The sequence below is a fragment of the Oncorhynchus gorbuscha genome, linkage group LG13 (genome assembly GCF_021184085.1).
Source record: "Oncorhynchus gorbuscha isolate QuinsamMale2020 ecotype Even-year linkage group LG13, OgorEven_v1.0, whole genome shotgun sequence".
Classification (NCBI taxonomy): Eukaryota; Metazoa; Chordata; class Actinopteri; order Salmoniformes; family Salmonidae; genus Oncorhynchus; species Oncorhynchus gorbuscha.
The window spans coordinates 32,771,752-32,786,884 of record NC_060185.1 but is presented as its reverse complement, the minus strand read 5'-3'; the positions used below and the strand labels follow the sequence as shown (position 1 = coordinate 32,786,884).

The 15,133-nt window shown below is 43.7% G+C and overlaps 1 protein-coding gene across 1 annotated transcript in view; it reads left to right on the top strand.

The window, feature by feature from the left end:
* Positions 1-4,741: 4,741 nt before the first annotated feature.
* LOC123992730 (multidrug and toxin extrusion protein 1-like) overlaps positions 4,742-15,133 on the top strand; it is a 44,629-nt gene continuing 34,237 nt past the window's right edge. The window contains exons 1-4 of the mRNA XM_046294190.1: positions 4,742-4,922; positions 5,581-5,682; positions 5,963-6,031; positions 6,327-6,475. Coding sequence (XP_046150146.1) covers positions 4,755-4,922; positions 5,581-5,682; positions 5,963-6,031; positions 6,327-6,475 — 488 coding nt within the window. The 5' untranslated portion in view covers positions 4,742-4,754. The remainder of the gene's footprint in view (positions 4,923-5,580; positions 5,683-5,962; positions 6,032-6,326; positions 6,476-15,133) is intronic.

Genomic DNA, 15,133 nt, shown 5'->3' with positions numbered 1-15,133 from the left:
GTCACACACACAAACATAATAATTTAATTGGCAGATTCATTTTTATTAATGTCTCACAATTAGATACTCCCATACAAACACACACATCACCATAGCGACCAAGGATAGTGGGAGTGATTTTCGGGAGAAGTGGGAATGGGGTCGAGACAGGAACTGCAGCAACGCTATGAGCTGCTGGATGGGGTGCCGCGGGCGGTGTTGTAGCCTATCTGGGGCGCCGAAGTGCGGCAGCCAATTGTCAAAATGCCTCTCCAAATTCAAGTGGCGCCATAGGCGGCGGCCTAATCTTGCCTAATGGGAGGGCCGGCACTGAACCCTGGAGACAAATGGGAAACCAGTCATATGAAAGCAAACTGAAAATCATATCAACATGAAATGTATTGTTGCCCCTTTTCCACAGTGATGTAGGCTAGAAATAGCTGTGCCGTTATTCTGAATTGTAATTGTGTGCCCTCATAATTTGCGTAGATGAAATGTGGAGAGCCAAACTATAGGCTTCTGCAGGGCTGGACCTGCAGAGTTCATGTATATGCTTTAGAATGGGCTTTTTTCTATTTTATTTTACAATTTGTATCATGTTAAATATTAGCCACTATCGGGAACTAACATCAGTAATACACACATACATTTATTTACAACTGTCACTTTAGTAATTGTTTTCCATTTATAGCTTCTATTTTGCATCATTCCATTCCAGGAATCCTTCAAGGTAATTTTGTCCAAAATTAGGTTGTAGATAACCCAGCAAATAACCATCTTTCCAAGGTGCAGTTGCTGTGCAGCTGTTGTCTAATCTGATGCACATTTAAGTGTGTTTAGGATAAACTGTAATAAAACAAATGGGGAAATACACATGGTGCTGTTCCCAGACAAAACAAGGTGTCTATGTTCTAGACAAAATACTGGTCTATTTGCTCTTTGATGTAGTTATTGTAGCCTATAGGAGTGACTAGGAGAGGAGCATGTATCATGGTAGCTGAGAGTTTTAGAATGAGGTAAGGCCACCAGTTGGTGCTGAAACTGAGACGAACATGCATGCATTTACATGGCTTTCTTTCATAGTGGGAGGGTTTTCAGAGGGTTTTCAGCAGTTAAATTAAATGTATTCAGCGTCTGCAAGGGAACCACGCCTGCAAAGCTCATTTTGGCCCACTCCACCATACAGACCTTCTCCAGATCCTTCAGGTTTCGGGGCTGTCACTGGGCAATACAGACTTTCAGCTCCCTCCAAAGATGTTCTATTGGGTTCAGGTCTGGAGACTGGCAAGGCCACTCCAGGACCTTGAGATGCTTCTTAGGGAGCCACTCCTTAGTTGCCCTGGCTGTGAGTTTCAGGTCATCGTCATGCTGGAAGACCCAGCCACGACCCATCTTCAATGCTCTTACTGAGGGAAGGAGGTTGTTGGCCAAGATCTCGCGATACATGGCCCCATCCATCCTCCCTTCAATATGGTGCAATCGTCCTGTCCCCTTTGCAGAAAAGCATCCCCAAAGAATGACGTTTCCACCTCCATGCTTCACGGTTGGGATGGTGTTCTTGGGGTTGTACTCATCCTTCTTCTTCCTCCAAACACGGCGAGTGGAGTTTAGACCAAAAAGCTCTATTTTTGTCTCATCAGACCACATGACCTTCTCCCATTCCTCCTCTGGATCATCCAGATGGTCATTGGCAAACTTCAGACGGCCCTGGACATGCGCTGGCTTGAGCAGGGGGATCTTGCGTGCGCTGCAGGATTTTAATCCATGACGGCGTAGTGGTTTACTAATGGTTTTCTTTGAGACTGTGGTCCCAGCTCTCTTCAGGTCATTGACCAGGTCCTGCCGTGTAGTTCTGGGCTGATCCCTCACCTTCCTCATGATCATTGATGCCCCACAAGGTGAGATCTTGCATGGAGCCCCAGACCGAGGGTGATTGACCGTCATCTTGAACTTCTTCCATTTTCTAATAATTGCGCCAACAGTTGTTGCCTTCTCACCAAGCTGCTTGCCTATTGTCCTGTAGCCCATCCCAGCCTTGTGCAGGTCTACAATTTTATCCCTGATGTCCTTACACAGCTCTCTGGTCTTGGCCATTGTGGAGAGGTTGGAGTCTGTTTGATTGAGTGTGTGGACAGGTGTCTTTTATACAGGTAACAAGTTAAAACAGGTGCAGTTAATACAGGTAATAGCAGACCGATGTAGCTGAAAAAGCTAACACTATTCTGCATCCGCTCTTAGAAGAAATCGCAGCACCCCCACCCCCAAACATCTTCCCATGGCTATGCCACTATGCACCTCCATAAGGTAAGTCTGAATACCAACAACATTTTTAAAGTTGGAATCGGGCCCCTACAGCACATCCAAGATGAGAACAATAGGATTAGTTATGGTACCATTATAAAAACACCAGACATGATTACAATACATCTTTGTTATGTAATTACAGTAGCTATTTCTGTATGTATGTAATTTATGTCATCTGACTGACTGATACCATGTGTGAAATTAGGTTGGGTGACTCGTTTTGGCTTTCCTCCATGGCTTTTATTCTTCTGGTCTCTTTTATTGAAATGTTTCCTGTTTCACACTCTATATATACACACACCTCAGACATGACACATACCCATCTATAATAGGGTCAATTAATTATACACCAAGCATTGGTACTCACTGTGCTGGATAAACATTATCTTAGTGATGAAAGGGGATAATTTTCATGGCAGAGAGGTAGATATCGGTAGAGTATTTCTGGAATAAAGATGGGTTATTTTTATTGACCTGCTGCTAGCTGATACAAGAGGCCCAGGAAGAGAAGCGATGTAAGGGCTTTGATCAGGGGGTTCATTTCCATCCTAAAGGCTGGAGACCTAGAGGAGGAAGCCAAGGGACAATAATATGTTATAGCTCACAGAAAAAGCTTCCCTCTGCAGTGCCTGTGGTCAAGTGGTAACACTGCCAGCTCTTAGCACATCATTTATATAACAACCACTGAGACCAGAGGGTTCAATCCCTACTCTGTATCCAATTTCCCCACTGTGTCTCCTCTTCACATGTCCCTGTGTTTCTAAGCTGTAAAAACAAGAGAGGCAGAGCGAGAGAGGCAAGGCGAGCAGGGATATGAAGTGCCATCATCAGTCCAGGAGAATGTGAATAACACGATAACAGACGGGCATCAGAGGGGAAGCAACAAGATGACAAGAATTCAAGTGACATGGAACATGATGTCTGATGTGGCCTGATTTCAGTCAGGCTAGAGCCTGGGACAGTCCAGTGACTGACACAGTGCATTCTTAGACTGTATGGCTGTCCCCATAGAAGAACCCTTTGAAGAATCCCTTTTGGGTTCCATGTAGAACACTTTTAAATGGAACCCAAAATGGTTCTACCTGCAACCAAAAAAGGTTCACCTATGGGGACAGCCAAAAAACCCTTTTGGAACATTTTGATAGCTATTGAGATTTTAGACAGCTTTCATCCCTCCAAGTATTTACAGCCCTGTTGCCCCCTCCTGTGCTGAGAGAGTGGGAGTGCAGATAGATACCACATCTCCCTGTCACTGTCATCAGTTCTCTCTACCTGATAGGTGTCTTTGTAGTTTTTGAGTGTGTCTACTGGTTTTGGTTTGTAATTCTCCTCCATAAACGTACTTCAGACAACAGCACCTTTCCATAAAGTTTTTATGAGAATACATAGTGTGGCACAGCTGTTTAAGGCACTGCATCGCAGTGCTAGTGGCGTCTCTACAGACCCGGGTTTGATCCCGGGCTGTATCTAAACCGGCTGGGAGAGGGGGGGCTTTACAAGGGAGACCACCCATACGGTATGCACACATGGTAAGTCGCTTTAAAAGCAAAATGGCATAGGCCGTCATTGTAAATAATAATTTGTTCTTAACTGACTTGGCTTGTTAAATAAAGGTAAAAATATAATAAGGATGTATTCCATCCATAAGATACAGTATATTTTTCCCATTTGCATACCATCTGCTGTCGCAGTGTTACAGATGGCCAGGTAAATTAAGCTTTCCCCTGCCAATACCACAGGCTGCATCTTCTGTTGCAATAGGCCATCTTTGCTGCTCTGACGAGGGAGATTGTCAGCCACATTTATGTTTGATGCTACATCCTTCCTAATGATCAACACACATCTAGTTGAATAGTCTGAAATTGACTTTGGGTTTGAGGTTGATTGCTTGGTCATAAGCTAAGTTTGTTGTCATAAAAATACAATCCACAACCATTGTATGCTCTTAATCACCTATCTAATTTCTATTCACATTGAGTACAGAGGAAGAGGATAAGGTTAATTACATCTATGCCGCATTGTAACTCATTAAGTTTCTCTCTGTTGTCACACGCATAATGATTCACTCAACTCCACCCCCATCCCTGAGATGCAAACAAAGCATAAATACCCAATAAGTATTAGCCATTCAGGTAAAAGACCTGTTAATATAAAATAAATAGTGGTATTTATTGGTCTGTATCTCTTGGTCCTTGTTGATGTCTTTTGGGCAGAATTTTTGTTCTACTTATCTATTTATCTGATTCCTTCTATTATGCAATGCCAAGGCACTTGAGATGTCTCACACTTTTATTCAATGAGTAAGCCTTTTGGGATGTTGAAACTTTGCATTGGTGACCTGCTGACCAGAGCAGTGCTTACACAGCTGCAGAGGAGCAGTCTGTCTGACAGTGACAGGGGAGTTACAGCACAGTACCAACAGTAACACTACATAGGACTGAGAGGGGACACACACAGACACAGAGGCAGGGATGGAAGACTTTGGGCCTACACTGGCATCTGGGCCCACTTCTAATTCTAATTTACCTATAACGGAGGAGTCTAGTGCCAAACTGTTCTGCTGCCGCTGGGTAAGGCACAGAATCCCCCTGGCACATAGAGAGGAGCTATACCACATTCTCCGGATGACTGGACCCTTGGTAAGGACTGGCACTGCCCACCTAGCCTGTTGTGTGTAATTGGGGGTTTCTCAAATGGCACCATATACTCCCTATATAGAACACTACTTTTTTAACAGGTAGTGCCTTATATAGGGAATATAGGTTACCATTTGGGACACAACTATTGTGTGGCCCTATTTGGAAGTGGATAGCTCTGTTGCTAGGGTTATAGGTAGACTACTCTGTGAGAATGAAATACTAGGCTACAGGATCAACTGTGCAGTGCATACTAATGGCTCTATGATTTATTAAAAGTACACTCCGAGGGACACTGAAGCCCATCAGAACTAGTATTTCAAGTAGATTTCTCTTGATTAACTTAGAAGTAATGTCTGTCCCACTGGGCAGAGACGTCAGTTCAGCATCTAGTTTGGATTTACATTTGGTTGAGTTGTCAACTATTGTGAATTCATTGTGAAATCAACAAAAAATGTCACTATGTCATTGGGCTTAGGTTCAAAGTGAGGTGAAATGTCCTTACATTGATTACTTTTTACAAATCCAATAAGTTTTCAACGTTGATTCAATATCATCACATAGGTTATTTGGGTTGAAATTATGTGGAAACAGTGTTGATTCAACCAGTTTTTTCCCAATGGGGTGTTTGTTATTGTTTATGCATGTCTTTTTCCCCTAGCTGCTGTCTCGAATCCTAAACTACCTGCTTCCGTTTGTCATCACTATGTTCTGTGGTCGCCTGGGGAATGCGGTGTTAGCTGGCTATGGCCTGGCCTGCGCAGTGAGTCAATACTCTAGCTATGTTGTGTAAACTGCTGGGGTCTATCAGCTTAGATAAGAAAATGGCTCCTCTGCATGTGATTAGAGAAGAGCGGGAAAATGGTAAGAAGGATTACAACATCACCTAAGGTCCTCACAGATTCTGGTGTTCATTTGAAGAACCACAAGGGAGGGGATAGCGATGATATAATCAATTATCTTTTTCTTTTAAATGTTACGTAAGAATGTAAATCTGTGTGTAACTGTGTGCTGTAAATGTGTTTGATGATCATCTTCTTCAGACTATTAATGTTACGACTGCAGCAACAGGAGGTGGACTTGCCTTAGCATGTGACACTTTGGTATCTCAGGTATGTAAATATATTTGAATGCAGTAGTTGAAGTATACGTTCCAGTTCAAATATATGCAACAGTCACAGACTGTGACCCCAACGATAATGTCTCATGTCATTCATGCTGCTGCTTGTGTGTGTGTGTGTGTGTGTGTGTGTGTGTGTGTGTGTGTGTGTGTGTGTGTGTGTGTGTGTGTGTGTGTGTGTGTGTGTGTGTGTGTGTGTGTGTGTGTGTGTGTGTGTGTGTGTGTGTGTGTGTGTGTGTGTGTGTGTGTGTGTGTGTGTGTGTGTGTGTGTGTGTGTGTCTGAGCAGACATTTGGTGGTAAGAACCTGCAGCGTGTGGGGGTGATTCTCCAGAGGAGTGTGTTGATCCTGCTGCTCTTCTGTCTCCCCTGCTGGGCCATGCTCCTCAACACCCAGTCTATCCTGCTGGCTCTGGGCCAGGAGCCTGAAGTGGCCAGGTAACAACTACACTGTCCAAATCAAATGTTACTGGTCGCATACACATATTTCGCTAATGTTATTGCAGGTGCAGCGAAATGCTTATGCTTCTAGCTCCAACAGTTTAGTAATACCTAACTATACAAAACAATACACATCAATCCACAAAATTGAAAGAAACAAATTAAGAAATATCAGAACAAGCAATGTCAGAGTCCGGAATATAGATATATAAAGTAAAAAGTTGGGACACACCTACTTATTCAACAGTTTAACTTAATTTTTTTACTATTTTCTACATTGTAGAATAATAGTTACCCTATATAATCCCATCGGTCACAAAAGTGACCGTAAAAAATGTTTTCAGTTATAAGGCTCTAAAAATGTTACTGAATGATCTATCAATGCATTTCCAGCAAATATTTAAATAATAAAGGATCTCAATGAATGATGTGCAGTGTCACATGTTTAGTGTAAATTGTCACATGACCAGAGCTGGTTACTTCCTGGTTGCACCATGAGAAGAGGATGGCTGCATCAAAGCTCCCAAACAAAAGGTTAGTAAAGTTTGTTAAAATAAAGTTAGGACAAAGCTTTTTGGTACACATCATCTTTAAGGTGTCTAGTTTTGATATATGCATTTGCAATTACTCAACTTTGTTCAGTGTGGTCATAGAATGAGTAAACATGTTGACGGTAACAATAGTGACCGGCAGGATAACACACTGCATCTAGGTATACACATACTTATACACATACATAGTTCTTGTTTTACCTAACCTTCTACTCTGTTCTTTCTTTTAGTTTCACTTTGAGTCAAGTTCTGGATATGTTGGGTCTAGGTGACTGCCCAGACAAGTCATGCAACATTGCAGTTATCCCTCAAAATGAGCAAGATGCTGTCCTGAGTGATTGTGGTAGTAATGGGTCAGATATGGACTATGGACAGGCCATTTGCCAGCCAGGCTGTTGAATTCATATGCTGAACCTATGCAAACAGATCATGACAGGAACAACGTTATCAATGATGATGACCTACCCCTCACCACCCCCCATCCACAACCTCCCCCACCCTCCTCCATTGCTGATAATGAAGAGCCAAGGGCCTCTACCCGCCAGAGGATCCAGTCAGGAGAGCCAAGGGCCTCTACAAGCCATAGGGGTCAGTCAGAAGAGCCAAGGGCCTCTACAAGCCATAGGGGTCAGTCAGAAGAGCCAAGGGCCTCTACAAGCCATAGGGTTCAGCCAGAAGAGCCAAGGGCCTCTACAAGCCATAGGGTTCAGCCAGAAGAGCCAAGGGCCTCTACAAGCCATAGGGTTCAGCCAGAAGAGCCAAGGGCCTCTACAAGCCATAGGGTTCAGCCAGAAGAGCCAAGGGAAAAGCTGCAGGTGGTCAAAAATAAAGATTGAGCGTTCAAACGTTCGAAAAGGCCTGTCACTGATGTGATTCCAAAACACATAGTATACAGCCCAAATATGCAAACGTTTGGCACGAAACCACTGAGCCACTGAAGGAGATCTTTACTGGCTGCTACTGTTGAAGATCAGGCAAGATATGACAAAGCTTCTCACTGGCCAATCAACACGATGCGCCGGTTCCAGAGAATTCGTCATTGTGACAAACACACTACCTATGCATGTGAGAAATGCAAAGCGCCACTGCCTATTGAGGGCTTCAAGATATACCATGGACAGTAGAAAAGGAGATAAGACCGAATGAAAAGGAGCTGAAAAAGACAATAAAAGAAAAAAAGAAAAGTTGATAAAGGGTGAGGAGAAGCAGTACAACAGACTCTAGGAAGAAAAGAAAAGTGGATAAAGGGTGAGGAGAAGCAGTACAACAGACTCTAGGAAGAAAAGTAAAGTGGATAAAGGGTGAGGAGAAGCATTACAACAGACTCTAGGAAGAAAAGAAAAGTGGATAAAGGGTGAGGAGAAGCAGTACAACAGACTCTAGGAAGAAAAGTAAAGTGGATAAAGGGTGAGGAGAAGCATTACAACAGACTCTAGGAAGAAAAGAAAAGTGGATAAAGGGTGAGGAGAAGCATTACAACAGACTCTAGGAAGAAAAGAAAAGTGGATAAAGGGTGAGGAGAAGCAGTACAACAGACTCTAGGAAGAAAAGAAAAGTGGAAAAGCAGTACAACAGACTCTAGGAAGAAAAGAAAAGTGGATAAAGGGTGAGGAGAAGCAGTACAACAGACTCTAGGAAGAAAAGAAAAGTGGATAAAGGGTGAGGAGAAGCATTACAACAGCCTCTAGGAAGAAAAGAAAAGTGGATAAAGGGTGAGGAGAAGCAGTACAACAGACTCTAGGAAGAAAATAAACGTGGATAAAGGGTGAGGAGAAGCAGTACAACAGACTCTAGGAAGAAAAGAAAAGTGGATAAAGGGTGAGGAGAAGCATTACAACAGACTCTAGGAAGAAAAGAAAAGTGGATAAAGGGTGAGGAGAAGCAGTACAACAGACTCTAGGAAGAAAAGTAAAGTGGATAAGGGTGAGGAGAAGCAGTACAACAGACTCTAGGAAGAAAAGTAAAGTTGATAAAGGGTGAGGAGAAGCATTACAACAGACTCTAGGAAGAAAAGAAAAGTGGATAAGGGTGAGGAGAAGCAGTACAACAGACTCTAGGAAGAAAAGTAAAGTGGATAAAGGGTGAGGAGAAGCAGTACAACAGACTCTAGGAAGAAAAGAAAAGTTGATAAAGGGTGAGGAGAAGTAGTACAACAGACTCTAGGAAGAAAAGAAAAGTTGATAAAGGGTGAGGAGAAGCATTACAACAGACTCTAGGAAGAAAATAAAAGTTGATAAAGGGTGAGGAGAAGCATTACAACAGACTCTAGGAAGAAAAGAAAAGTTGATAAAGGATGAGGAGAAGCATTACAACAGACTCTAGGAAGAAAAGAAAAGTTGATAAAGGGTGAGGAGAAGCATTACAACAGACTAGGAAGAAAAGAAAAGTTGATAAAGGGTGAGGAGAAGCATTTACAACAGACTCTAGGAAGAAAAGAAAAGTAGACGAAAAAGACCATCAAAATGACTGAAATGATTTTGGAAAAGAAGGTCAATTGATTCAAGACATCCTGCTACCTCTATCCTAAATGTTACCTTTATGTTCAGTGGGAATGAATCACATGACTGCTATACAGTTGTTAGTGGTTGTTGCACTAAATTGTCACAATGACAATGTTACAATGAATATTGCACTAAAGTACAAGTTCAAATGTTACGATAAAGTTACAATATTAATGTTTCAGAACATGTTGCACTAAAGTAACAATGTTGAAATACGTTGATGGTTGTTGTCTTTTTGTCTTTGCTCTCAGTATTCATATCGTGTTGTATAAGGGTTTTTGATGTGTAAAATAGTCACACTAGAATGTGATGGGGCATTCTAGTAGCAATGCTGGGGACTGCTAGTGACATAGTTTTAAATGTGTTAATAACTGGGTTGGGATATATAAGAACTTTGATAACTGCATAGGAGAATTTTTTTATTTCGTAACATTATCCCACCGGTCACAATTATGACCGACCATAAAACACGCTTTTTCACCTACTTTTCCATTAAAATTTCAAAAAATAATGATTGATTATTTCAAAGGGTTACTAATGAGACTTGATTTGGATATTTTCATGTCTGGGGAAAATGTGGGATTAAATGGGTTAAGACATCAAAACTATGAAATAACACATTTGGAATCAAGTAGTAACCAAAAAAGTGTTAAACAAATCCAAATATATTTGTAACGGCGTTCGTCTGTTGAAAGAAGAGAGTCGGACCGAAATGCAGCGTGTAGGTTACTCATGATTTTAATGAAATAAATTGCGGTACATGAAATAACTGAATACTAAATACAAAAACAACAGAACGGAACGTGAAACTAATTACAGCCTATCTGGTGACTACAACACAGAGACAGGAACAAACACCCACGAAATACAAAGCGAAAGTCAGGCTGCCTAAATACGGTTCCCAATCAGAGACAACGACAAGCACCTGACTGATTGAGAATCGCCTCAGGCAGCCAAGCCTAACAACACCCCTAATCAGCCGCGATCCCAAATAATACAAACCCCAATACGAATACAACATATAAACCCATGTCACACCCTGGCCTACCCAAACATATAAAAAAAACACAAAATACAATGACCAAGGCGTGACAGAACCCCCCCCCCCCCCCCTAAGGTGCGGACTCCCGGACACACCTCAAGAGCATAGGGAGGGTCCGGGTGGGCGTCTGTCCATGGTGGCGGTTCTGGCTCGGGACGTGGACCCCACTCCATTAATGTCCTATTTCCTCCCCTTCGCATCCTGGGATAATCCACCTTCTCCGCCGACCATGGCCTAATAGTCCTCACCCAGATCCCCACATAACTGAGGAGCAGCTCGGGACAGAGGAGCAGCTCGGGACAGAGGGGCAGCTCGGGACAGAGGGGCAGCTCGGGACAGAGGGGCAGCTCGGGACAGAGGGGCAGCTCGGGACAGAGGGGCATCTCAGGACAGAGGGGCATCTCAGAACAGAGGGGCAGCTCGGGACAGAGGGGCAGCTCGGGACAGAGGGGCAGCTCGGGACAGAGGGGCAGCTCGGGACAGAAGCAGCCCGGGACTGAGGGGAAGCCCAGTACTGAGGGGAAGCCCAGTACTGAGAGGAAGCCCAGTACTGAGAGGAAGCCCAGTACTGAGATGAAGCCCAGTACTGAGATGAAGCTCAGGCAGGTAGTAGGCTCCGGTAAATCCTGGCTAGCTGGCAGATCTGGAAGAGACTGGTTGTCGGGCAGATCTGGAAGAGACTGGTTGTCGGGCAGATCTGGAAGAGACTGGTTGTCTGGCGGCGCTGGGCTGACTGGCGGCACTGGCGGCGCTGGGCAGACTGGCGGCGCTGGGCAGACTGGGAGCACTGGCGGCGCTGGGCAGACTGGGAGCACTGGCGGCGCTGGGCAGACTGGGAGCACTGGCGGCGCTGGGCAGACTGGAGACTCCGGCAGCGCAGGAGAGAAGAAAGGCTCTGGCTGCGCTAAACAGGCGGGAGACTCCGACAGCGCAGGAGAGGAGAAAAGCGCTGGCTGCGCTGAACAGGCGAGGCGCACTGGAGGCCTGGTGCGTGGTGCTGGAACTGGTGGTACTGGATCGAGGACACGCACAGGAAGCCTGGTGCGGGGAGCTGCTACCGGAGGACTGGTGTGTAGAGGTGGCTCTGGATAGACCGGACCGTGCAGGCGCACTGGAGCTCTTGAGCACCGAGCCTGCCCAAGCTTACCTGGCTCGATGCCCACTCTAGCCCGGCCAATAGGAAGGGCTGGTATGTGCCGCACCGGGCTATGCTCCCGCACTGAAAACACTGTGCGCTCCATAGCATAACACGGTGCCTGCCTGGTCTCTCTAGCCCAACGGTGAGCACAGGGAGTTTGCGCAGGTCTCCTACCTGGCATAACTATTCTCCCTTCTATTCTCCCCCCAATAATTTTTTTGGGCTGCTTTTCCGGCTTCCAACCTCGTCGCCGTGCTGCCTCCTCATACCAGCGCCTCTCCGCTTTATCTGCATCTATTTCTTCCTTGGGACAGCGATATTCTCCAGGCTGAGCCAAGGGTCCTTTTCCGTCTAATATCATCTCCCAAGACCAGAAGTCCTTATATTGCTGCTCCTCACAATTAACAGGGAAAGTAGGCTCAGGTCTGACTCCTGACTCAGCCACTCTCTCTCTGCGCTCTCCCCCAATAAATATTTGGGGGTTACTTTCGGTTTTCGCTCTTCGTCGCCGTGTTTTCCTTTTAGACTCCATTCGTCTATAGCCCTCTTCGCACTGCTGAAGCGAATCCCAGGCGGGCGCCTGCACTCTCTCTGGGTCGGCCACCCACCTGTCGATTTCTTCCCACGTCGTATACTCCATGCCTCTACCGTCCATAACGTCCTCCTTTAGATCCTGCCAGTTTACACACTGCTCGGTCCGTGAGCGGTGGGTGTTTCTGTAACGGCGTTCGTCTGTTGAAAGAAGAGAGTCGGACCGAAATGCAGCGTGTAGGTTACTCATGACTTTAATGAAATAAATCGCAGTACATGAAATAACTGAATACTAAATACAAAAACAACAGAACGGAACGTGAAACTAATTACAGCCTATCTGGTGACTACAACACAGAGACAGGAACAAACACCCACGAAATACAAAGCGAAAGTCAGGCTACCTAAATACGGTTCCCAATCAGAGACAACAACAAGCACCTGACTCTGATTGAGAATCACCTCAGGCAGCCAAGCCTAACAACACCCCTAATCAGCCGCGATCCCAAATAATACAAACCCCAATACGAATACAACATATAAACCCATGTCACACCCTGGCCTACCCAAACATATAACAAAAACACAAAATACAATGACCAAGGCGTGACAATATTTGATATTTGAGATTCTTCAAAGTAGCCACCCTTTGCCTTGATGACAGCTTTGCACACTCTTGGCATTCTCTCAACCAGCTTCATGAGGTAGTCACCTGGAATGCATTTCAATGAAAAGGTGTGCCTTGTTAAAAGTTAATTTGTGGAATGTATTTCCTTAATGCGTTTGAGCATATCAGTTGTGTTGTGACAAGATAGGGGTGGTATACAGAACATAGCCCTATTTGGTAAAATACCAAGTCCATATTATGGCAAGATCAGCTCAACTGAGCAAAGAGAAACGACAGTCCATCATTACTTTAAGAAATAAAGGTCAGTCAATCCGGAAAAAAGTGCAGTTGAAAAAAACATCAAGTGCTATGATGAAACTGGCTCTCATAAGGAACGCCACAGGAAAGGAAGACCCAGAGTTACCTCTGCTGCAGAGGATAAGTTCATTAGAGTTACCAGCCTCAGAAATTCTAGCACAAATAAATGCTTCACAGAGTTCAAGTAACAGACAGTGGTGGGAAAAGTACCCAAAAACCATACTTGAGTCAAAATAAAGTTACCTTAATAGAAAATGACTCAAGTAAAAGTGAAAGTCACCCAGTGTATAAAGGTGTTTGGTTTACAATATACTTAAGTATCAAAAGTAAAAGTATAAATCATTTCAAATTCCTTATATTATGCAAACCAGAAGGCACCATTTTCTTGTTGTTTTTATTTATGGAAAGCCACGGGCACACTCCAACATTCAGACATCATTTACAAATGAAGCATTTGTGTTTAGTGAGTCTGCCAAATCAGAGGTAGTAGGGATGACCCGGGATGTTCAGTTGATAGGTGTGTGAATTTCACTATTTTCCTGTCCTGCTAAGCATTCAAAATGTAACAAGTATCTTTGGGTGTCAAGGAAAATGTATGCAGTAAAAAGTACAATATTTTCTTAAGGAATGTAGTGAAGTAAAAGTAAGAGTAGTCAAAAATATAAATAGTAAAGTACAAATACCCAAAAAAACTAATTAAGGAGTACTTTAAGGTATTTTTTCTTAAGTACTTTACACCACTGGTAACAGACACATCTTACCATCAACTGTTTAGAGGAGACTGCGTGAATCAGACTTTCATGGTCGAATTTCTGCAAAGAAACCACTACTAAAGGATACCAATGAAAAGAAGACGCTTGTTTGTGCCAAGAAATATAAGAAATAGACATTAGACCGGTGGAAATCTGTCCTTTGGTCTGATGAGTCCAAATGGAGATTTTGGTTCCAACCGCCATGTTTTTGTGAGATGGTGAACGGATGATCTCTGTGTGGTTTCTACCGTGAAGCGTGGAGGTGTGATGGTGTCGGGGTGCTTTGCAGGTGACACTGTCTGTGATTTATTTAAAATCAAGGCACACTTAACCAGCATGGCTACCACAGAATTCTGCAGCGATTCGCCATCCCATCTCGTTTGGGCTTAGTCTAGCTATCATTTGTTTTTCAATAGGAAAATGACTCAACACACCTCCAGGCTGTGTAAGGGCTATTTGACCAAGAAGGAGAGAATCACCCGACCTCAACCCAATTGAGATGGTTTGGGATGAGTTGGACCGCATTGTAAAGGAAGAGCAGACAACAAGTGCTCAGCATATGTGGGAACTCCATCAAGACTGTTGGAAAAGCATTTCAGGTGAAGCTGGTTGAGAGAATGCCAAGAGTGTGCAAAGCTGTCATCAAGGCAAAGGGTGGCTACTTTGAAGAATCTGAAATATAAAATATATTTAGATTTGTTTAACACTTTTTTGCTGTGTTATTTCATATTTTGATGTCTTCACTGTTATTCTACAATGTAGAAAATACTAAAAATAAAGAAAAACCGTTGAATGAGTAGGTGTGTCCCAACTTTTGACTGGTACTGTATATATTTATATTCCGGACTCTGACATTGACTGGTACTGTATATATTTATATTCCGGACTCTGACATTGACTGGTACTGTAAGAATATGATGGTGTGTATAGACTGTATGGACAGTATATGAAAAGAAAACATCTGCAGAGCAGTAGTTATATAGGATGAGCCTTGACTAGAATACACTATATACATATGAAGTGGGTAAAACAGTACTGTATGCAATCATTATTGACCAGTGTTCAGTGACTATGTAGGCTACATAGGGCAGCAGTCTGTAATGTGAAGGGTAGAGTACTGGGTGGTAGCCGGCTAGTAACAGTGACTAAGTTCAGGGCAAGGTACTGGGTGGAAGCCGGCTAGTAACAGTGACTAAGTTCAGGGCAGGGTATTGG